Source organism: Schistocerca piceifrons, chromosome 3 (assembly GCF_021461385.2).
Source record: "Schistocerca piceifrons isolate TAMUIC-IGC-003096 chromosome 3, iqSchPice1.1, whole genome shotgun sequence".
In the NCBI taxonomy this organism is placed as follows: Eukaryota; Metazoa; Arthropoda; class Insecta; order Orthoptera; family Acrididae; genus Schistocerca; species Schistocerca piceifrons.
Genome location: NC_060140.1, coordinates 201,020,209 through 201,046,480, shown reverse-complemented (window position 1 = coordinate 201,046,480; position 26,272 = coordinate 201,020,209). Strand labels below are relative to the sequence as shown.

Below are 26,272 nucleotides of genomic sequence, written 5' to 3'. Positions count from 1 at the left end.
TGGATGTTGTACCACAACAGTCAACCAGGAAATACACAGAACTTTAAAGATGATTTTCTGTCAGACTGTACTGATCAACGGCACTTAGAGTAGTTGATGTCAAGCTTTGGATTATTTCCCACAGTACAATTCTCTATGCAAATTGAAGGGCATAGTGCAACAGCAACTAACAATTTCAATTTATATGTGTCCAAAAGAACAAAGCCTGTGATGTCACCACAACAGCAACTAACAATTTCAATTTATATATGTTCAAAAGAACAAACCCCGTGATGTCACCACGGACACCATTCATGAGGTGCAGCTGTACAAATATATGTTGAAATGAAATGAAATTCTTTCTGAGTCGGCTGTAAGTAACCATTGAAATAATTTCAATGATGGCAAGTGAAAATTTATGCTAGACCTGTGCTTGAACCTGGATTTCCTGCTTCTCACAAACCAATGTCTTGACCACCTTGGCTATCTAGATATGATTCCCATCTGGCCTTATACCCATCTTGTTGCAAACTACTGATGAATTTCAAATTAGACCCAATAACTTGCAATGATTTAGCTTTAACACCAGTAGTCAATGTGATCTGAGTAAGATGGTCAAATGTTAAAAATAAAATATATTGTGCAGTTAGACAGACATCAAAAAAGAAAAGTAGTACTGTCTGAAATACTATGACTCAATAATAGTGGCTATAGAGAAATTGTGGGAAGAACACTTGTGAGAAATTACAGAGTAGACAGTGTAGATGGTAAATTTAACTCTTTCTTAAATGTATTCCCACAACACTTTGAGTTTTGTTTACTAACAAAACAAACAACGCTAAAGCAAACAGAAACAAATATAAGAGGTGGATAACGCTTGGGGTTAAACTGTATTGTGGTAGGAAAAGAGAGCTCTACATAATTCAGACAATGAACAGGGATCATGATTAGAAACTCTGTTACCATCACTATTGTAAAGCTGTCCAGTGCATTATTAAAAAGTATAACATGCTCTAGGTTAAAAAAAAAAAAAACATACATCAATAGTAAGGCAAAAGCAATTTGGTATGTTATTAAACAAGAATTGTAATTCAAATTAAATGGAGACCCCAAAAATAGCTTCTGCAGGAACTTTCTAATCATCGGCTGCCAGTTTCAATTATTACTCCACACAGTGGGAGAAAATTTTTATGCCCTAATAAATAACCAAATAACTTTACAGATTCCTTAGATTTACTTGAGTAGAGACACTGAATGACTACACCACTAACAGATGTCAAGTTAAAAAAAAACCATAAGGAGATTGCAGAATTCATCAGGCTCACTAAAATGTAGTAATTTTTCTGGCTATGATGGTATTTATTTATTTATTTATTTACAATTTCTTTGCGTGGAGCCATTGTAATGATGGCTTTTGCAAACGTCACACTTAATACTATGGTTATATTTATACTTATGAAATACACTATATTCTGTAGCTGTTGCATCTTACATCTATTTTTTACATTTATCACATTGCAACTGATATGCTAATGCCTCATGTTACAATCGCTATTTTAAAATTCATTGAAAGAATATAAAAATTTTTCTATTAGAAAAGATTTTAATTTTGTTTTAAAAACATTTCCTGTGTATGTTCTTAGAGAGTTTGGTAGCTTGTTATACAAAATCAAACCACTGATATATGGACTTCTATCAGTCATTTTTAACGTTGTTCTGTTACGGAAATAGTTACACTTCATTCTAGTATTGTGATCATGTACATCACTGCCCTTGATAGCTTCTGTTGGTTGACTTGTAAAAAATACAACTATTTTGAATGTGTACAGAGAATATATTGTCAGATATTAGTGCTGCACAAACACTTCATGACATGAATCTCTATGTCCCATCCCATGTATAAGTCTTATTGCTCTTTTCTGTAGTAGTAGTATTCTTTTTAAATGTACATCAGCTGCACTGTCCCATAGTTCAATTCTGTAATTGAGAAAGGGGTAAAGTGTTCCATAATATACTAATTTCAGTGCTTGACTAGGAACTATCTTTGCGAGCTGGCTGAGGAGATATATGGTACTACTGACTTTTCCACATACGAAATTAATGTGGTATGTCCACCGCAAATTTTCATCAACATATACACCCAGGAATTTACAGTTACCATTTTCTGTTGCAGAGATATTACATACACTATTCATATTGTTGTGATGAGATCTGCTTGTTTTAAATGTCAGTAGTTAAGATTTGGTAACATTCACCTTGAGCCCCTGATCATAGAAGTATTTTGTAACTTCTGTTACACCACTAGTAGCTAGAGATTCTAGCTCTTTATATTCGCTCCCATAGAATAAGATTAATGTGTCATTTGCATAGCTTACAATATGGGAGTTAATGGGTTGTTCAATGTCGTTAATATATATAAGGAAGAGAAAGGGTCCAAGGATTGAGCCCTGTGGTACACCTTGTAATACAGGTTCACTGGTGGACTGGGAGTTCATGATTTTGTTATCTAGTTTGTATGACAATTTAGTGCTTTGCTTACAATTTAGCAGGTATGTGGTTAGAAGATTCATGGCTTGATCTCCAATACTATAAGATATAAGCTTTTTAAGAAGTCCCCTATGGTTTGCGGTATCAAATGCTCTTGTCAGGTCCAAAAATATACCTACAGTCTGCATCTTCTGGTCCAACAGACAGTAAACGTCATGGATGAACTGTGTAACTGCTGTGGTTGTACTTAGCTCTTTTCTGAAGCCATGCTGCGAATCCACAAGCAGTTTATGTTTTGTGAAAAAGGAACTTAGCTGAGAAAGGATAATGCTTTCGAATATCTTACTAAAAGTGGGAATTAATGATATTGGTCTATAGCTGGAGACTTGTTCCTTACTTCCCTTTTTATACATTCATTTTTAGAACCGTTGGATACATGTTTTCTCTAATGCTGCAATTAACCAGATGAGTAAGAGGTTTAGAGATTTCTTTTAAGCACGCTTTAGTAATTCCACTGGATATGCCATCCCATCCAGATGAAATTTTTTTCTTTAGCATTTATATTGCCCTGCGAACCTCCTCCTCATTCACTTCCACAAATTCAAATTCGGTACCTTGGGTGAGATAGCATCGGGTCTCTACCTGTGAATCTTATGCATTGATTGTTCACCAGAAATGTAGTAGTTATTAAAAATATTACAAATAGTATCTGGGTGTTTTATAATGTTACCATCATGTCTTATGCTGAGTGGTTCCATGTTCATCTTGTTGGAATCAAAGCTTGTCAATCAGCTTCCAAGGTGCTTTGCTTATGTTAGACTGTTCTATTGCTTTACTGTTAATCTGCTTCCTTAGATTAACAATTTCAGTTTTAAAAGTTTACTTGGCCCTATTGTATTTTTCCTTGAAAACCTGCATAGTAGTAGCCTTACAAAGCTGGTTTAGATCATGTACTTGCTGCCTGAGCCTAATCAGATTTGTTGGGAGTTTTAGTCTAGGATTACTTCCATTTTGACAGATTTCTCTGACTGGACAACTATATTCATAATGGTGCAATATGGTTGAGTAGAATTCATTCCATTTCCCATCCAACCCTTTTACCTGGTACACAGAATCCCATTTCTCATTCGCTAGTTTGTCTTTAAGAGTATTAATATTTGAGGTATTCAGCATTCGTTTCTGTAGCACAATTTTTGTTATTTTAGGCACAACTGAATTTTTGTATTCTATCACCTGACAGAAGTGGTCAGAATAAAGAAAATCTAAGTTACTGTAATTTACCTTATCTATAACATCTTTGTTGATTATAGCATAATCTATTCTAGTGGAACATGTGTCCGTCACTCTGGTGTTAGAGTTCACTATATTTACAAGATTGTATGAGGTCAGCACATCACTAAGTTTCAGGTTTACTATACTATTTGAGTTTGCATCTATGTTAAAGTCACCTAATATAGTAAGGTCATTAGAACCAGCCTGACCAGCAGCACTACTAAGTTTATCCATAAACAGCATTACATCAGCATTTGGTGGCCTATATACTCCAATCACTTTATACTTTGGTAACTTAAGATGATTACTGTGGACTACAATACCTGTCATTTCAATTGATCCTTCTTTGGTGTGGTGTTCAAGTAAGGAAATTTTTTAGCTTCTATATCCTTACTGAATGCTGAAGATTTGATGGGTAGATCACATAACTAATGAGGAAGTATTGAATAGGATTGGGGAGAAGAGAAGTTTGTGGCACAACTTGACCAGAAGAAGGGATCGGTTGGTAGGACATGTTCTGAGGCATCATGGACTACACCTGAACAAAACAGGAAAGCTCAGACTGTGCAGGAACATTGCTTCATCAGTATCAAACCCATGGAAACGGTGTGATGTAGTAAAAACACTTACAACCAGCTCTGCAAGAAAGGTCAGATTTTGTACCGGTACTGTAGAAACCAATTCATGCCAAGATAGACAGGGAACCAATGTGAATACAAGAAACAGATGTATAGCTGTGTCTCACCCTGTCACTGCCAATGACATATTAATACCATATGATGAAGTTCCACCCAAAGAACCTCAAGGACTGGAAAATAATTCCGATGCAGTATCTCCAAGGATAAAAGGTAATCCCTGATTTTCTACGAGAGAAAGAAGAATTCCAAAAAGAAACAGTGATTTTTTATGGCCAGCACCCACCCGACCTCACCAACGACATCTAGTGAACAAATCTCCAGCTGCGACATAGGTCTTAATGTATCCAACACAGTTTTGAGTGCAACGGGGACTAACGGTGTTAATGGACAAGCAGACCAGCAGAAGGACAGTAGAGGTAGCTATAAGAATCTTATTATTCTTCATCAAAATATCAGAAGTCTCAAAAGTAAATTAGAGTTTTTATCTGTAAATTTAGGGGACATGGACACTGTTGACCGTCCTCATGTTTTATGCCTTACTGAGCATCATGTAACAGTTGGAATTGATGGGCTGCAGCTTGATGGGTATGATCTAGCTACTCATTACTGCAGAACAAGTAAGGAGAAAGGTGGTGCTGTAATTTATATAGACAGTAGAATCATTTATAAATCTTTAGATCTAAGTAAGTATTGTGTAGATCAACATTTTGAAGTTTGCGGGACTGAAATTTCTGCAAAGGACATGTTACTTACTGTGCTTGCAATTTACAGAGCTCCAGCAGGGAAGTTTTGCATCTTTATGAATAAGTTAGAATCTCTTTTGACCAAATTGTTCTCTAAAACTAGAAATTTAATAATTGTAGGTGACTTTAATGTCAACTTCTTAACTGATAACAACCTCAAAACTGACCTGGACCACTTAATGAATTCTTACAACTTGGCTGCGATGGTTACCTGGCCCACTAGAGTTACAGAAAATTGCAAGAGCCTTCTAGATAATATTTTCATTGACAAGAATAGAGTCAACAGTGCTAGTGTGAGTAAAGTAATTTATGGCCTGTCTGACCATGATGGACAACTTCTGAAAGTAAATAACATCAGTTTGTGCAATAAAATCTCCCACACCTATAGGTCCTATAGATGTATAAACACTGAAACTGTGTCTGCCTTTAACGACTATTTGTCACAGATAGGTTGGGAGCCAGTGTACAGCACATCAGATGTTAATGATAAATTTAACCTTTTTTTAAATGAATTTATATCTGTATTTGAAATGGCTTTCCCAAAAAAAACTGTCAGAAAGAACAATGAGGTTTCTTCCAGTAAACCATGGATTACTGGAGGTATAAAAATTTCTTGCAGGACTAAGAGGGAGTTACATGCCTCACTAAGAGTATCAAATGATCCCCTTGAAAGGTCTCATTTTAAGTTATATTGTAAAATTTTAAAAAGGGTGATAAACAAATCCAAGAGCCTGTATATTAAGTCTGAAATTGATAAATCTGAGAACAAAATAAAAGCAGTTTGGAATGTTATTAAGAGAGAGTGTGGCAAGAGTAACAAGAATGTTAATACCACAGAGATAAGCTATAAGGATGAGGTTATTCATAATCCTGTAACAGTTTCCAACATATTCAACAATCACTTCATAACTGCAGCAGAACAAGTAGGTTGTAACGGTTCCTTAAATGCTGCTACGCATTTATTACACAGAGCTAACCCTAACATGTATGACCCAATTTGTATTGCCCCAGTTACTATTACTGAAGTTAAAAATACCATCAAGGCCTTAAAAAATAAAAATTCCACTGGTATTGACAACATTTCACCAAAAATACTGAAGCATTGTAGTGACCACATATGTCAAGTCCTGTGTCACATTTTTAATGAGTCTATCCAGCAAGGTGTTGTCCCAGAGAGATTAAAGCTTGCCGTTGTGAAACCACTTTTCAAGAAGGGTGACAAAACTAATTTATCTAACTACCGTCCAATATCACTACTAAGTAGTTTCTCAAAAGTATTAGAGAAACTAATGTATACAAGAATTGTAGAACATCTTAACAGCCACAACATACTCAACAGAAACCAGTTTGGTTTCCAAAAAGGTAGATCAACTGAGCAGGCTATTTTTTCTCTCACAAATGAAATTTTAGAGTCAATAAATAATAAAATGTCACCTATTGGAATTTTTTGTGACTTGTCTAAGGCCTTTGACTGTGTGGACCACAACATTCTCTTACATAAGGCTAATTTTTATGGCTTGCGAGGTAGCATTGGTAGATGGATAGAATCATATCTGCAAAACAGAAAACAGAAGGTGATAATTAATGGTGCCAATGATAGTCCCATTTCTTCTGATTGGGGCACATTAAAGTGTGGTGTGCCTCAGGGGTCCATCCTAGGACCTTTGCTTTTCCTTATCTTCATCAATGATCTCCCACTTTGCACAGACACCGAGTGTAAATTTACTCTTTTTGCCGATGACACCACTATTCTGCTTGAAAGTCGAACTAACAGTGACCTAGAAAATAAATGTAATGCTGTACTCGTTGACATCCTACACTGGTTTAAGTGCAACGGACTAACTCTAAACATTCAGAAAACTCAGTATATGCAATTTCACACATCTCAACAAGAAAATGAAGTATGCCACTTAAACTGTGGTAACCAAAATATACTACACTGTGAATCATCTAAGTTCTTGGGCATTCTAATTGATGGCAAGCTGAACTGGTCTGAGCATATCTTAGACCTACATAGAAGGCTCAGTGTGGCAACTTATGCTCTGCGTGTAATCACCCCCATTGGTGATGAGGACGCTACTAAAGCTAACTTTGGTTATTTTCATTCTATCATGTCGTATGGCATAATATTTTGGGGCAACAAGCCTTTAGCCAAAAAAATATTTACTGCACAGAAGAGAGCTGTTAGAATCATGAGTGGTGTTCATCCAAGATATTCTTGCAGAAGTCTGTTTCATAAGTTACAAATATTAACACTTACCTCTCAATTCATATTTTCTTTGATGATTTTTGTTTCTAACAACCTATCTCTTTTTAAAACTAATAGTGAATGTCATGATCATAATACTAGGTCTAAAAATGATCTACACAGGGATCTGAAACATATAAGTCTTGTTCAGAAAGGTGTTCATTATTCAGCCACAAAAATTTTCAACTCCCTTCCATCAGGTATTAAAGATCACATTAATGTCTTACCTACTTTTAAATGTAAATTGAGAGAATACCTAATGGTAAATTCCTTCTATTCTCTTGATGAGTATCTACAGATAAAGCAATGATTTTTTATACTGATAAAAATTTGTTTGCTATAGATCACATTAACTGTTTAATTTGGAAAATGTACTATATTTCCTTTTTAGGTATTGTTTTATATTACTTGAGCTATACCTTTGATTTGATTTTAACCTACAAACTTATTCATAATCTTATGGTACATTTTTGTCATTTTATATATGTGTATTATTTGTTTAATTTGGAAAATGTACTATATTTCCTTTTTAGGTATTGTTTTATATTACTTGAGCTATACCTTTGATTTGATTTTAACCTACAAACTTATTCATAATCTTATGGTACATTTTTGTCATTTTATATATGTGTATTATATCTGTTGTATGTAATCATGACTCATTCCACATCCTTGTGATTTATCACAATACGGATTAATGGGATACGAAATAAATAAATAAAATAAAAAAATAAAAGGGATCACCAATTTAGTATTGGAGGGGAGCGTGGAGGGTAAAAATCGTAGAGGGAGACCAAGAGATGAGTACACTAAGCAGATTCAGAAGGATGTAGGTTGCAGTAGGTACTGGGAGATGAAAAAGCTTGCACAGGATAGAGTAGCATGGAGAGCTGCATCAAACCAGTCTCAGGACTGAAGACCACAACAACAACAACACAACAACAACATATCCTTACTAACATAAATTGCCACACCACCACCTTTGTGGTTTTGCCTACAATAACTACTTGCTAGTATGTAACCTTCTAATCTATAGTATATTATTTCACTGCATTTTAGCCCATGTTCCGTTAATACTAATACATGTGGCAAGTGTTCCTCTATGAATATTTGTAGAATGTCTAGTTTGTTTCTGAGATATTGCAATTTAAGTGCTTTAACTTTAAGGGTGTTATCCCTTCTTGTTTATTTACCATATTGCATGAATCAAAATTGTTTGAGTTACACTTTTTACGACATTTTACACACACTGGTTTATTGGAACTGACCTGCAATGACTGAGCACTTATTTCACAGCCTGGCTTTTCTTTGCACAAACGGGACTCAGTCATATCCGAAACACATCCCTGAAAACTATTATTATGGTCCTTTATTCCAAAAAAGTCTCGTTGTTGTAGCTCAGAGCAATTGGAGCTTTTCCACAATGTCTTTCTCGCACAGTTTGCTTATGTGGGAAACTAGCTTGACCTTCCCTATAGCAGAATAATAAAATCTCTGCTCATTTGTTAGAATTGCCCTCATACTGTCTATTAATTAATCCACAAGTCCAGACATACTTCCTGACAGACTTAAACACTGGAGGTAAATAAATCACATCTAATAACAGATCCATTTCACTCCTTCCAGTCTTTACAGGAGTTTTTGAGAGAATGGCTTATGACAGGATACAGATTAATTTATCTCAGCAGAACTTGTTGACTGCCTCTTAGCTCAGCCGTTGTTAAGAATGCTCCATGAAAAAAAAACAGTACAAGACCTCACCAATGAATTCTTGGAAGAGATAAACAAAAAAAATGTCTATTTTGTGACCTTGCCAAAATTTTTAATTGTCCAAATCATAATGCTACTTGTCAGACTAAAATATTATGGCATTAATAGCATTCCTCTTATAGGGCAAAGTCTTACCTTCATAATACAATGCAGGGTATCTCATTGACAGCTGTGTCATAGGATTAAAACTAACCTCAGAATGGGTGAATATAGCTTGTGGGATTCCACAACTTTCAGTACTGGGCCCACTATTGCTCTTATCTTAAGTAAATACACTTTCAGAGAAAATGTTATGGTATTAAAGGCAACCTTCTTGCATAGGGGGAGTCTTACCTTCATAATAGTGAGCAAGAGGGACTCATTGACACCTGTGTCATATGCTTGAAACTAACTTCAGAAAGGGGAACATAAATTTTGGGATGCCACACATGCTCACTCTTGCTCTTAACTTAAATAAATTATCTTTGAATGACTATAAATTGGTGTTCAAAAACTGTAATTTTTGGACAATGACAAAAGCATACTATCATGAGTTCAAACTCAACCTCAGATGATATCTGAACATGTCTAAACATGGTTCACAGCTAACATTTCAAGTCTTATTGTCACAAAGACTCATGTAATGCTATTTTAAAAGAAGCAAAGCTGACCTTGTATCAGTAGAAAATGGCATTAATTGCCACACCCTAAATGAAACACCCTGTGTAAAATTAATTGTGTCCAGTCAGACAACAAATTAGAGTCAACTTATAGGTAAACTAATGAAGAAGCTCAAATCAGAATGTTTTCCCCTTAGAAACTTCTCTCATTGTGTTGACCTTAAGATAAGAGTGTTTGCTACTTTTGGTAATTTTCTGTTGCTATTTGTCTTATAGGATTATCTTTTGAGGTACTAACCTAAAGTAAACAAAGTATTTATTCTACAGAACCAAGCAGTAGGAATTTTGTGTTAGATAGGTAATAACGCATTTTGCAGAGCTCTGTTCAAGGAACTTGAAATTCTTACACTCTCTTTCCCATATATTAACTTCTTAATGCTTCTTGTCACTGGCAATGAAATCAGTTTCAACTGAGCACGATCACAGTAAAAGACAAAAAATAATTTTTGTGTACACTTTACATCCTTGTCTAGGTTTGGATGTGAATTACTTACTGGTTGAAAGACTTTCAAGAGCTCCCATCTAACACAGAACAAGAAATTGGAATCCCTACCAGGTCAAAAGAAAATTGAAAACATGTATCAATAATGACTACTTCCACAAGTTATTGGAGTAGCTAGGTTCATAGATTGAAAAGTCCTGTTAGCTATGTGGTAAATAGAATTGTTCATTGTAAAGCTGCACGACAAGCAGTAATGTACTGTAAACAGAACTATGTATTTACAGCTGTAGGTAACTGTTTTATTTGGAAAATATCAAAGTAAATAAAAATTTAAGCTACCACTGAGAGATAACAGCAGCCATCTGACTGAGGAGGCAGCAGATTTGTTTCTAATTTACTTGATTAAATTTAGCTGGTGGAAGAAGGAATAGCATATTATAAACAGAACTCTGTATTTACACCTGTGGGTAACTGTTTTCCTTGAAAAATATCAATGTAAATAAAAATTTAAGCTATCGCTAAGAGATAGCAGCAGCTATTTGGTATAAATGAGGAGACAGCAGACTTTTTTCTAATTTTCTTGATTAAACTTATCTGGTGTGAGAATGAATACCATTAGGTGGTAAAGTGCTTGTTTATTGTTAACCTCTCTTTTGTTAATGTATACCTTGATTCATTTCACATCCTTGAAAGTTCTCCTTATTGTTGTAGGTATGCCATGGGGTGGAAACCATAAAGTCCCTCCAAGAGATCCAATGGATGTACTGAAGTCTTGCATTCTCTACAAACAGATGAAGGCAGAAGAGAGACGGCAGCAATACATTGAACAAAAGGTCAGTGAAGTAGCTTAGGACAACCTCTCATGCAGAACCTGTTAGATAATAGGTTTCACTTACACCATGAAAAACTCTGAAACCAGTGAAATAGTTTGTGTTGCTGGGTAAATGTTTTTCAGTGTTTAATGTGGTTAAAAATAATTTTGGTGTTTTTTGTTTATTTATATATATAACAAAAAAGTAATCTGCCCAACTTGTTAAACAATGCTTTAATGTTTCCTCAACAAATAAGAGATAAAATTAAAATCTTTTCTATGTTCCTAACTTTCCTGTAGTGTGTCATGTTTGGATAATATACAAGAACAGGACTGCTCATATGAGGGTGTAAACAACACACTTGAAGATATATTGATTGAATGACAGATGTTGCATAGTGCTTGCTTGCATTGCAGGAAAAAAGTGCCACTTGTTGAGCCCCTATGTAACTGCTTCTCAAGGAATCAAATTGCCCATCCTTCATCTGTGGTCACTGTGGTGATATATTTATTTGCTATCATATCAAGTTTTAGAAGCATTCAATGTGTGCAAATTATCAATGTTCATGCATTAAGTGCAATCAGGATAACTGCCATTATATCTAGTGTCATATTTGCCAAGTGAGGTGACACATTGGTTAGTGCACTGGACTCGCATTCGGGAGAATGATGGTTCAAACACACATCTGGCAATCCGGATTAGGTTTTCTGTGATTAGCTCAAGGCACATTCTGGGATGGTTCCTTTGGAAGGGTATGGCCAATATCATCCCCTAACCCTGACACAATTCAAGCTTGTGCTCTGTGTCTGGTGGTCTTGATTTCTATGGGACATTAAACATTAAGCTTTCTTTCTTTTCACTTATAGAATTCAGAGGAAAATTTTATCTGTTAAACATGGGAGTGAATGTGTCAGGAGGGCATCAAAGAGAATTATTACCTATGAACACCAACACTAAGGTGAATGCTCAAGTTAAAATGTATCTGGAGAACATAGTGCCAGTGCAATCACTGAACTGGAAACTAGATACAAAATATATTCATGAAGAATTTGTTTTACTAAATTTACTGTAAACAAAGAGAATACAAAGAACAATATGAGCTGCACCAAACCTGCAGCTTAAAGTAATAGAAGCATTTAACATAATCTACAGACTCTACCATCTCCCTATTTCTTACCAAAGGCTGTATTAATATTATGAGGGCCTCAAAGAAATGTACTGTCCAAACTGCTTTCTTCCAGCTGCTAAGCATGTTGACAGTTCCTTATTGCTCTTGGCTATTTTCAATAGGTCATATGGTTATGCGTTAAGAAAGATAACTGTCAAGTCTTATGAACCTGTACCATCATCATTTAGTGGTGCAGGCATTATTCCCAGTAGGGTCTGCACCTCACTCACAAAATTATAAATGTTGAGGCTTAGTCCGATGAGTGTGAGGATGAAATAAAAGAACTTTATTGATCTCAGTATTTCTGTGAGCAGTCCATTGTCCAATGTGGTAAAGCTGTAATAGTCACTGACTGGAGACAACATTTCGATTACTGTTTCCTGCAATTATTTATCATTTAAAATTTGTAATTTCTAGAACACTGTGGAAATTTCTTATTTATGTAGAACATTGTAATGTGCTAGAACATTCTATGTATGGATAAATAGAAGCTTGCTCTGGAGAGCACAGCTGCAGCTCTACTTTTGTGTATGCTCAACTAACATGTGAAGTGTTAGTTCTTGTTGATGACCCTGTTCTTATAACTGCCATTTGATTCCACATTCTGGTTTGAAGGAGATACCAGGTGTCTTGGATATCAACATCCCAGTGGCTACAATAAGGCAGGGCAAAAGACATGGCCTTCCTAAGGAGGAATCTGAGTACAACAGTACATTCTTCCTATAGTCAGCACTGTTTAGGCGCCGATGTATACAAAACATTGGCAAGTCAGATGCACATCAGACATCCAACAGTGCTTTCAGAAGATGTTGCCCAGGTCCTAAGAAATGGTTAAAGAGAGGGGTATCATCATATTACTACATACAACAGGTGAGATGACATATGTTTTATCAGTTTCTATTTTTATTTTTGTGGTATAGCCCAGCCATGATTTCAGAACAACAAGGAACACTTCAAGAAATGGGACAAGTTTTGAGCATAAATCAGTAAAACATTTGGTGATAATCAGCAGCAGGTCTGCATAGATAAACAACAACTGAAGAACATTGTTTAAAGATGGAGGAGAGGGGGTGGGGGGCTCCACAGTCATATATACAGTGTGTTCTGGTGCTGTGTCGCACAGGACAGTGAATCCAAATATAATAGAAACTAACAAAATTTCACATTTAATGAAGAGCATGGCACTGCACCATTGTCAAATACTTATTCTGCAGGATGACACTACAACAGAGATATTAGAGATATTCATCAAGTGGTGGCTGCACGTTGGCGCAATGCACCAGAAAGAGTATATGGAAATACTTTAAGTGGATTTCCAAATGTTGTACTGATAGGCTGTGTGGAAGGTAATCAAAAATTTGCGTAACTAATATGACAAATAGTAAAACAAGAGACACAAGCGTTCATGGCATTGACTAATGTCAAACACAGAGTGCCAAAAGCAGCAGCATTGATTTTTAAAGTGATCCAGGAGGAGGCAACATCACTGATTCAAAAAGAAGTTCATTGGCATCAGTATCTTCAAAGCCAACCAACATTGAGGAGTGGACCCAGACTTATGCCACAACCATCAGATATTATCCAAGGTTCTCAGTGATGCAGATACAACCAGCTCCCTTGCTAATTTGATTCATGGAGTCAGGTATTGCAGACTTGATGCCACAAACCACCAGACAATGTACAAAATTATCAATGATACAGATCCAACAAGCTGCCTTCCAATTTGATTTCCATGCAGAAAAATGAACATTTTGAGAACAGAGGACAACATACTGATACATTTTCTTTGTGGCCACCCAGGGCATGCTGTATGCTACTCTAAAGAACAAAGAAGAATGTTTAATTATTATATTCATCCCTGATAACTGCAGATGACTACAACTGACCTGTTGGACAAAGCCCATTGCCATATCCTGCTTGAGGTTGCTCTCCAACACATCACAGTTATTTCTTGTCACACTACAGAGGAGCCAGTCGTTCACCCATTGGCCAAAATCAGGAAAACTAAATGAGGGAACTATTTATAGTAGTGAGGCTGCCTCAGATAAAAGTTCTTCATGGTCAACAGCTGCCAAGATGTAATGAAATCATTTCAATGTCATCATTAATAATCCACCTGTCCAGGCACTAGTCAATTTTGAGTCATTAGTTTCTATGATTTTGGATGCTCATCATTGAAAAAGATTATGTCCTGAATTTCAAATACCAGTGAGTTAAAAGGTGCAAATAGAAAATACATCCAACTGACAGGAAACTGTGTGAGAATAACTATCAATGACAGTGAGAGCCCATTGAATTTGTCACTTTATAAGGATACAGACAAAATGTTATCAGGGAGATGATTTCCAGTCAACAATCTGGACGCTCAGTCTAACTGTGAAGCTCTAGCTAAGTACAAAAATGTACTCAGTCTCACAAAAGAAATCTCCAAGCCAGTGACAGTCATAATCATCGCAAGAGGACACAGAGAACTCAGCCATGAATAATTGCAATGCATTACATTATATTTTTATTGGTCCTTTTGATCGCTTGTTGTACAAGGTATACAGTATGATATTGGACAAGTCATTGTGATTTACAATACATGTTTTTAAATCATACAAGAATATTTACATTGATTTAGGCTTAATATTATCACAACTGAAGGTTCAGCTTTCATACATTATATTTTAACCCAAGTAATTAATTATTTTTTTGCAATAAATTTTTATGTTTCAAGATATTCATCTATACTATGATAACATTTTTGCAATAAATATTTATGGAGAGCATTTTTAAATTTTGAAGTGTCTTTTATAGTTTTAATGTTTGTAGGTAGCTTATTGTATAGTCTGTTTCCTGTTTGCAGTTGTCCATTCTGTTTTAGTGTTGTGTGTGCATGTTGAACATGTATGTCCTGCTTTCTCCTTGTCTTATGCAGGTGGATACTCTGGTTAGTTCACACAACATTGTTGCTATTTTCTAAGATTTTCCTTACAAATATGATTACTTGTAAAATGTACAGATATGATAGTGGAAGGATATGTAGTTTCTTGAATAAGGGCTTGTATGAGCTTCTTGATGCAGCATTTTCTATGGCTCTTACAATTCTCTTTTGGCATATAAAACAACTTTTGCTAGCAGATCGTTTCCCAAAAAGATTATGCCATATCACAGTAAGGAATCTGCCTGGGTGAAGTATACATCTTTTAGTGTCTCTTTCAATGTGCAATCAGAAAGAATTTTGATAGTATAGCAAATGGTATTTAATTTTTTTGTAATGTATATATACAGGGTATGTGGATAGGGACAGGCAGACCAGTCCAAGAACAGTCAGCTCACCTACTTCAATGGAAAATCATGCACCATGGTAATGGTACTCATTGAAGGAATTGACTGTCCAGGTCCCAATTGACATAGGAAAAATGCCAGTGATTTTTGGACATTTTGTGTCAATTTGCAGACATATTCAGTGCTTGAGTGGAGACAAGGCAGACCATATGCCTCAATGTGAAACAACATATTAACACTGTGGACCACACTTGTGCACCCCCCTCCCCCCCCCCCCTTCCCTGCGGCCAAGAAGAAAACAAAGAACAAATAATAATCAGACAGCCCTCATACAGTGTTCAAATGGTTCAAATGGCTCTGAGCACTATGGGACTTAACATCTGTGGTCATCAGTCCCCTAGAACTTAGAACTACTTAAACCTAACTAACCTAAGGACATCACACACATCCATGCCCGAGGCAGGATTCGAACCTGCGACCGTAGCAGTCGCGCGGTTCCGGACTGAGCGCCTAGAACCGCTAGACCACCGCGGCTGGCCCTCATACAGTGTATCTCCATCTGAATGATGGATAATTCAGAAGGAAGTGGTGAAAATGTTACAAGACAACATAATTTCATATATCCTACATAGTTCTTTGGGCTCCCCTTTGGTGCTTATGAAGAAGAAAGATGACACATATGACACGTGGTGTGTCTGCAACGATTACCAGAAGCTGAAGAAAATCATCAAAAAGGATGTATACTCACTGGTTCTAACTGGTGCCACCATGTACTGTCTGTGTGGACCAAAGTACTTTTCTACTATGGATAAGCAGATTGGCTACTTACAGACTGAAGCTGATGAGGCTGACAGGGAAAATACTGTTTTCATGACACTTAGTGGCCTCCTTGTTCAAAATTAAGCTGTTCAGCCAGTTCAGTATTCCAGCTAGCTTTCAATACATGATGGACAATGTGCTTCAACGTCATAAATGGATGATGTGTCTTTGCTACCTGGCTGGCATAGTTGCATTTTAAAAGACATTTGAATATTTTTAAGCCACTTGACAACTGTGCTGCAGTATGTTCATGATGAATCCAAGAAAGTGTTTCTTCATTGCTCAAGACATTAAATTTTGCCCGTAATTAACAGAAATGGATCCATCCTGATCCAGGAATAGTACAAGGCAGAACAAATTTTCCAACTCCTCAGAACATTTGTGATATCTTCCTTACAATGTGTGCCTACTTCAGAAAGGAGTTCAGTTACAAGGAACAGCTATAATAAGAACCGTGACAGGGAGATGCCAAATTTTTTTGGGGGGTGAAAAGCAAGAGAGATGTCTCTGTAACCTGGGATTTTTTGATGAGAATGCTGAGAATGAAGTACACACTGATGCTAGTGGTCATGTAATAAGTGCAGTTCTAGTGCAAATCCAGGAAGGTGCTGAAAGAATAATGATTTATTCCTCTAGAGTACCTTCTGAGTTCAACAAGTATTACTCTAGAACTTAAAAAGGTGTGTGTTGCACTAGTATGAGCAATTAGTAAATTCTGATCGTACTTATATGGCAGACCATTCAGTGTAATGATATACTGTCATTTTTTGTGTTGCCTGATGTGTCAGAAGAATCTATCAGGAAGATTGGCTAGATGGGCACTGAAGTTTCAAAATACGATATTGCATTAATGTACAAAAATGGCTGCAAACACAAGAATGCTGATTGGTTGCTCTTCATTCCAGCTGATGTGTAGCCAAAGATACTGAAGTATTTTCGCATTGCTCCAACAGCAAGTCATCACAGATTTGCAAAGATCACTGACAGATTTAGGAGCAGGTATCATAGTTCAGATCTCTACTGATCTGTCAGATAAAAAATGTATTAGCCATTGTAGGGAATTGCAGTGAAAGAATCATGTGTCTCACTTACTCCCAGGACATCTGGAACTAATTCCTCCTGAAGCTCCTCCATTGCACTAGATTGGAACTGACCTCTTGAGGAATTTTCCTGAGTTGACAAATTATAATAAATGGGTAGCAGTATCCACTGTTTCCTTCACTTACTATGCTGTCACCAAGGCTACACCAACTGCTAAGGGTGCAGAAATTGCCATATTTCTGGTTTGAGATGTAATTTTTAAATGTGGAGCACTAAGTGTAATTATGTGATCACAAGAAAGTGTTTCAGCCAAAACTGAGGTCAGAAGTAATTCCATGTTGCAGTATTGTCCACAAGATTACAACAGTCTACTAACTGCAGACAGATGTTCTAATGGGACATTTTAAGAAGACATTGGTTGATTCAGTCTCAATGTACACTGCTTGCTATTAGAGCTGTAACACCAGGAAGGATAGTAAATAATGAATTTTTAATTGTTGTGTGTGTACTGTATCCTATAATGAATCTATGATTAAGTGTGTACATGATTTGAGGGTATACCAGAAGCAAAATGTAGTAAGCAGGGCTACCACCTCTGGTAGCAACAATGGCTCTGAACTGGATGGACACTGAGTCAAAATGAACTTGTGCATTAGATAAGGGTTGCTTCAAGGCCATGCCAGAGTTCATCAATCATAGGTGACTGACTAATGGCAGAATGTGTTTTTTGGCAGCCAATGACCAGGTGTTTTCAGTGGGTGAACGACCCAGAGAACATGTTAGCCCAAGCAACAGTTTGATGCATTCTGTATTGACATAGATCAGGACAGCTTGAGCAACATGAAGTCTTGCATTATCTTGTTGAAAGATAACAAAATGGGGACGTCAAAGGCAGGGCATGGCCCCCAGTATGAACAGTTCAGAAATTTGATGGCTACTCTCCATGCTACTGGCTATGTTAACCACAGGTGACAACATTCTATACACAATTTCACCCCATACCATCACATCAGATGCTGGTCCCATATGACAATGATGGCAACATTCATTCCCCTTGGAGCCTTCACACATTAATACATCCATCATGATGCTGTAGACAAAACCAAGTCTTATCCAGAAAGATGACATTGTGTCCAGTGTTGTTGTTGAACACAACACTGTTGGCATGTCCCACTCTGCTGCCACATCAAGGGAAGTCACAACAGTGGGTAACTGATAAACTTTATTGTCAAGTATGGTGCTGCTCATAAGTTTTACTTTTGTGTTGTGGTTACTTGATGATGTTATTAGGTTTTAATGATGACATCAAAGGAAAAAGTACTGAGATCAGAGTAAAAAATCCAGTCTGGCAATGCCTACACAAATAGCAGTTTTGAACTGCCAATTGAGATCAAAAAGGAAAGAAAAATAAAATGCAAGCAGATCATTGGTTTTCAGATGTGCTGAAGTATACTTCAATTGATTTGTTTTGAAAGTTGAGAACTAATATGATTACTTACATAGATTATTTACATTACACAGGCAGATTGAAAACCAAGGAATGTTAAGAACAGTAGGAAAATATGTTTGCTTAGCAAGAGTGACAGAACACAAACTGCAGAATATCTCAGTAGTCATCAACCAATATTCAGTGCTGAGGACAAAGATGTGGAGCACACATGAATAATATTGCAAATACGCTCAATATGCCTTAGTCAAGCATGTTATGAGCAAGTTCTTAAGGGATAGGAAGGAGCCACTGTGATCTAATGGACTGCCACATAAACAAAGAGAGCTTCATCACAAATTAAAGAGCAGTGGACACCTAGCAGACAAACAAAAGCTGAATGAAGCAAAAATGAGTGTAAGGAGATCAATAAGAGAGGTGTTCAATGACTTTGAAATAAGTCACCCAATCTGACTGATAACCCTAAGAGGTTTTGGTCTTATGTAAAATCAATAAGTGGGTCAAAATTATCTGTTCAGCCACTCAGTGACCATACTGGCAGCAAAACAGAAGATAACAGAGAGAAGGGGGAAATACTGAATTTGGTCTTCTGTGGAAAAACATAATTCAGTCCCTCCTTTCAATCATCATCATTGTTGTTGTTGTTGTCTTTAGTCCAGAGACCGGTTTGATGGCGTTCTCCATGCTACTCTATCCTGTGGAAGCCTCTTCATCGCCAAGTAACTACTGCAACCTACATCCTTCTGAATCTGCTTAGTGTATTCATCTCTTGGCCTCCCTCTATGATTTGGTGATCCCTTGATGCCTCACAACATGTCCTAAGAACTGATCCCTTCTTGTAGTCAAGTTGTGCCACAAATTCCTCTTCTCCTCAATTCTGTTCAGTACCTCCTCATTAGTTATGCGATCTACCCATCTAATCTACAGCATTCTTCTGTAGCATCATATTTTGATAGCTTCTATTCTCTTCTTATCTAAACTATTTATCATCCACGTTTCACTCCCATACACAGCTACACTCTGTGAACATAAAAATGGCAGATATTGAGATAATCGATAGTAGAATAGAAAAACAACTACAATCACTTAGTAGTGGATGGGCATCAGGACCAGATGTGTTACCTGTAAGCTTATAAAGATTATTTGAATGAACTTGCTCTCCTTCCAGCAGCAGATTATCATATTTCTCTGGAGCAACAAAGGGCACCCAGTGACTGGAAAATAGTGTAGGTGATTCCTGGTTTCAAGAAGAGCTGTAGAACAAACACACATAATTATAGGTCTATATCATTGATGTCAATCTATGAAGAATTATGGAACATGTTTTATGCTTAAGAATTATGACCTTTGGAGAATGAAAATCTCTCGTACAAAAATCAACACCGGTTCTGAAAACATAGATCTTGTGAAACTTAGCTCACTCTGTCCCTCCATGTGATTCTCAGCACTGTCCACAACAGCACTCAGATTGATGCCGTTTTCCTTGACTTCAGGAAGGCATTTGATACTGTCCTGCACTACCGTCTAGTGAGAAAAATATGAGCTTACCAAGTATCGAACCAGACTTGTGACTAGATTCAGGGGTTCCTAGCAAACAGAACTCAGGATGTTACTCTTAAAACAACAAAATCTATGGATATAAATGTAATCTCCAGAGCATCCCAAAGAAGTGTGATACAACCATTACTGTTTACAGTATATGTAAATGATGTAGTAGAAAGGGTCAGAAGCTGTTTAGGACTGTTTGGAGAGGCTGCAGTTGTCTGTAAGAAATTAGCAATGCTGGAAGACAGTCTTGATTTGCAGAATGATCTGCAGAAGACTTATAAATGGTGCAATCTCTGGCTGTTGATCCTGAATGTAAATAAATGTAACATATTATGCACACACAGGTAGAGAAATCCACAACTGTACAATTACACTATTAATGACCTATTTCTGGAAACAGTGTCTACTGTAAAATATCTAGGAGTAACTATCCTGAGCAAACTTAAGTGGAATGACCCCATAAAACAAATAGTATGAAAAGCAGATTTCAGAGTGAGATTCATAGGAAGAATCTTAAGGAAATGTAACTCATCCATAAAAAAGTGGCTTACAAGGCAAGGCGCTTTGCTTAGCAATTCTTCAGTATTGTTCATGAGTCTGCTATCCTTACCAGGTAGGACTGATAGAATAAATATAGAAGATCCAATTAAGAATGGCACATTTCATCACAGAATCATTTATTCAATACGAGAGAGTAAATGAGATGCTCAACAAACTCCAGTGACAGACACTACAAGAGAGGCATTGTGCATCGTGGAGAGGCTTACTGCTGAAATTTTGAAAGAATACTTTCCGGTTACAATTTGACAACATATTATACTCCACGTAGCATCGGGGACAAACATGGCTTTGCATGATAGGTCATGGGGGGATTTCAGCAGAGCTCCTGGTTGAGAAACCATTGTAGTCGGTGATGCAAGACCTGGAGAGCTTGCCCTTGTAGAACTGATTAGCTGTAGCCACGCACCTGCCTAAATACTGTTCAGGCATCAGGATATGGTGAGATCTATTTTCAAGCATGTGATCCTTCAGAAGCGAGTAGGTCTGTGCTGTAGGTCTGTACCCTCTTTGAGCAATGCTGCTGCCCTCTCTTGGTGAGGCACGTGCATGGAACTGCAGTTGTGGTGTTCACCGTTGTAGCCTCTGCGACTTTTGGCATAGGCCAGCTGTGGTGCTGCGCTTTTATGTTCAAGGGCTGTGACCCCAACATAGCATTGCTCTCCACATCCCAGAAGGTGATGGTCACACTGCCAGTGCTGGGGAAGCAGAGAACCTGAAATACTGCTGTCAACACCCATCAGACTGGGCACCTGCACTACAGGACAGCTGGTAATCCCTGGGCTCTGTGACCTGTGGGTCCTGTGGCTGAGGAAGCCAATGGTCAAGATCCAATGCTTCTGGGCATTGGGAGGACATTCTGCAACAGAAAATTGGTCTGGGCCGCTAATGCCCTGCAAGGGCGCATCTCGTGGATATGCTTTTTTGCAGTTGAAGCCATCAAGCAGTTGGACTTCGATCACTGCGCTGCCTGAAACATGTGTGATGTGAGCTGGTACCCACTGTCAGTGACCCCTGGGAAAAACTAGTGTTCAGAGAGCATCCTAAAGAGTATAGTGGCAATGGCACAAATGTTTGGTGGGGGGAGGTGGGGGTGGCAGAGTGGTGCAATGGATGATCTACATCTACATCTACATCTACATTTATACTCCGCAAGCCACCCAACGGTGTGTGGCGGAGGGCACTTTACGTGCCACTGTCATTACCTCCCTTTCCTGATCCAGTCGCGTATGGTTTGCGGGAAGAACGACTGTCTGAAAGCCTCCGTACGCGCTCTAATCTCTCTAATTTTACATTCGTGATCTCCTCGGGAGGTATAAGTAGGGGGAAGCAATATATTCGATACCTCATCCAGAAACGCACCCTCTCGAAACCTGGCGAGCAAGCTACAATGCGATGCAGAGCGCCTCTCTTGCAGAGTCTGCCACTTGAGTTTGTTAAACATCTCCATAACGCTATCACAGTTACCAAATAACCCTGTGACAAAACGCGCCGCTCTTCTTTGGATCTTCTCTATCTCCTCCGTCAACCCGATCTGGTACGGATCCCACACTGATGAGCAATACTCAAGTATAGGTTGAACGAGTGTTTTGTAAGCCACCTCCTTTGTTGATGGACTACATTTTCTAAGGACTCTCCCAATGAATCTCAACCTGGTACCCACCTTACCAACAATTAATTTTATATGATCATTCCACTTCAAATCGTTCCGCACGCATACTCCCAGATATTTTACAGAAGTAACTGCTACCAGTGTTTGTTCCGCTATCATATAATCATACAATAAAGGATCCTTCTTTCTATGTATTCGCAATACATTACATTTGTCTATGTTAAGGGTCAGTTGCCACTCCCTGCACCAAGTGCCTATCTGCTGCAGATCTTCCTGCATTTCGCTACAATTTTCTAATGCTGTAACTTCTCTGTATACTATAGCATCATCTGCGAAAAGCTGCATGGGACTTCCAACACTATCTACTAGGTCATTTACATATATTGTGAAAAGCAATGGTCCCATAACACTCCCCTGTGGCACGGCAGAGGTTACTTTAACGTCTGTAGACGTCTCTCCATTGATAACAACATGCTGTGTTCTGTTTGCTAAAAACTCTTCAATCCAGCCACACAGCTGGTCTGATATTCCATAGCTCTTACTTTGTTTATCAGGTGACAGTGCGGAACTGTATCGAACGCCTTCCGGAAGCCAAGAAAAATAGCATCTACCTGGGAGCCTGTATCTAATATTTTCTGGGTCTCATGAACAAATAAAGCGAGTTGGGTCTCACACGATCGCTGTTTCCGGAATCCATGTTGATTCCTACATATTAGATTCTGGGTTTCCAAAAACGACATGATACTCGAGCAAAAGACATGTTCTAAAATTCTACAACAGATCGACATCAGAGATATAGGTCTATAGTTTTGCGCATTTGCTCGACGACCCTTCTTGAAGACTGGGACTACCTGTGCTCTTTTCCAATCATTTGGAACCTTCCGTTCCTCTAGAGACTTGCGGTATATGGCTGTTAGAAGGGGGGCAAGTTCTTTCGCGTACTCTGTGTAGAATCGAATTGGTATCCCGTCAGGTCCAGTGGACTTTCCTCTATTGAGTGATTCCAGTTGCTTTTCTATTCCTTGGACACTTATTTTGATGTCAGCCATTTTTTCGTTTGTGCGAGGATTTAGAGAAGGAACTGCAGTGCGGTCTTCCTCTGTGAAACAGCTTTGGAAAAAGGTGTTTAGTATTTCAGCTTTACGCGTGTCATCCTCTATTTCAATGCCATCATCATCCCAGAGTGTCTGGATATGCTGTTTCGAGCCACTTACTGATTTAACGTAAGACCAGAACTTCCTAGGATTTTCTGTCAAGTCGGTACATAGAATTTCACTTTCGAATTCACTGAACACTTCACGCATAGCCCTCCTTACGCTAACTTTGACATCGTTTAGCTTCTGTTTGTCTGTGAGGTTTTGGCTGCATTTAAACTTAGAGGGAAGCTCTCTTTGCTTTCGCAGTAGTTTCCTAACTTTGTTGTTGTACTACGGTGGGTTTTTCCCATCCCTCACAGTTTTACTCAGCATGTACCTGTCTAAAACGCATTTTACGATTGCCTTGAACTTTTTCCATAAACACTCAACATTGTCAGTGTCGGAACAGAAATTTTCGTTTTGATCTGTTAGGTAGTCTGAAATCTGCCTTCTATTACTCTTGCTAAACAGATAAACCTTCCTCCCTTTTTTTATATTCCTACTAACTCCCATATTCAGGGATGCTGCAACGGCCTTATGATTACTGATTCCCTGTTCTGTACATACAGAGTCGAAAAGTTTGGGTCTGTTTGTTATCAGTAGGTCCAAGATGTTATCTCCATGAGTCGGTTCTCTGTTTAATTGCTCGAGGTAATTTTTGGATAGTGCACTCAGTATAATGTCACTCGATACTCTGTCCCTACCACCCGTCCTAAACATCTGAGTGTCCCAGTCTATATCTGGTAAATTGAAATCTCCATCTAAGACTATAACATGCTGAGAAAATTTATGTGAAATGTATTCCAAATTTTCTCTCAGTTGTTCCGTCACTAATGCTGCTGAGTCGGGAGGTCAGTAAAAGGAGCCAATTATTAACCTAGCTCAGTTGTTGAGTGTAACCTCCACCCATAATAATTCACGGGAACTATCCACTTCTACTTCACTACAGGATAAACTACTACTAACAGCGATGAACACTCCACCACCGGTTGCATGCAATCTATCCTTTCTAAACACCGTCTGTACCTTTGTAAAAATTTCGGCAGAATTTATCTCTGGCATCAGCCAGCTTTCTGTACCTATAACGATTTCAGCTTCGGTGCTTTCTATCAGCGCTTGAAGTTCCGGTACTTTACCAATGCAGCTTTGACAGTTTACAATTACAATACCGATTGCTGCTTGGTCCCCGCATGTCCTGACTGTGCCCTGCACCCGTTGAGGCTGTTGCCCTTTCTGTACTTGCCCAAGGCCATCTAACCTAAAAAACCGCCCAGCCCACGCCACACAACCCCTGCTACCTGTGTAGCCGCTTGTTGCGTGTAGTGGACTCCTGACCTATCCAGCAGAACCCGAAACCCCACCACCCTATGGTGCAAGTCGAGGAATCTGCAGCCCACACGGTCGCAGAACCGTCTCAGCCTCTGATTCAGACCCTCCACTCGGCTCTGTACCAAAGGTCCGCAGTCAGTCCTGTCGACGATGCTGCAGATGGTGAGCTCTGCTTTCATCCCGCTAGCGAGACTGGCAGTCTTCACCAAATCAGATAGCCGCCGGAAGCCAGAGAGGATTTCCTCGGATCCATAGCGACACACATCATTGGTGCCGACATGAGCGACCACCTGTAGATGGGTGCACCCTGTACCCTTCATGGCATCCGGAAGGACCCTTTCCATATCTGGAATGACTCCCCCCCCGGTAGACACACGGAGTGCACATTGGTTTTCTTCTCCTCTCTTGCTGCCATATCCCTAAGGGGCCCCATTACGCATTAGACAAGTGTTAGATCAATTTGACTGACTATTGAATTTTTCAGCTGGATTGGACCCATCCTGTGGAGAGGAGTGGCAGGAGACAAGAAATAAACTGAGTGCTCTATTGAGACCATGATATTAGGGTAATTTTGCCAGTTGAGTTTTAAAAGAGCATGGACAGACCTCTCTACCAATTGACTGGAAGCAAACTTAAGGCATTATCCATGTAAGGGCTGTGAAATTCTGCTGACATGAACTGAGGACCATTATCTGCTATGATGGTTTCTGGGAGACACTTTCAGTTAAGAAGATGTGAGATAAGGCATGAATGATTTTTGTTAATGACATTGAGTGCATCCGCGAGACCTATGGAAAACTGCAGCCAGCATCTGCGACAATCAACCAAGAGTAGCTCAGAAATGACCCTGTGAAATCTAAATGAGACTATGGGAATGTTATATCTGGCCAAGGAAAATACTGACACTCTTTGACATACCGTGCACACAGCATCCAAGCATTCTACATCTTTGTCAATGCCCTACCAGAAGACATGTTGACAGATCAGCTTTATTATGGGGACTATACGTCAATGACCTTCATAAAGTAACGTCAAGATGTGACATTTGAGTATTTATGGAATGACCACTCTGGTGTGACTGTTATCTCCTTGGAGCAACAGGAAACCATGGAGAGTGGACAACTTATGTTGGTGGTACCAACAGGCCTGATTGTCTGGATGTTCATGAGTGTTGTGATCTGCTGCCCAATCATTATTCACCAATCACATAACTTTTCAGAGAACCAAATCCTCCAGCAACCAGCAGGTGATGACTGCGGCATCAGTGGGTGATTTGGCCACTGGTGCCTTGATT

General features: G+C 38.4%; 1 protein-coding gene across 1 annotated transcript in view; it reads left to right on the top strand.

Moving 5' to 3' along the window:
* LOC124789889 overlaps positions 1-26,272 on the top strand; it is a 105,987-nt gene that overhangs the window by 64,181 nt on the left and 15,534 nt on the right. The window contains exon 3 of the mRNA XM_047257411.1: positions 10,950-11,071. Coding sequence (XP_047113367.1) covers positions 10,950-11,071 — 122 coding nt within the window. The remainder of the gene's footprint in view (positions 1-10,949; positions 11,072-26,272) is intronic.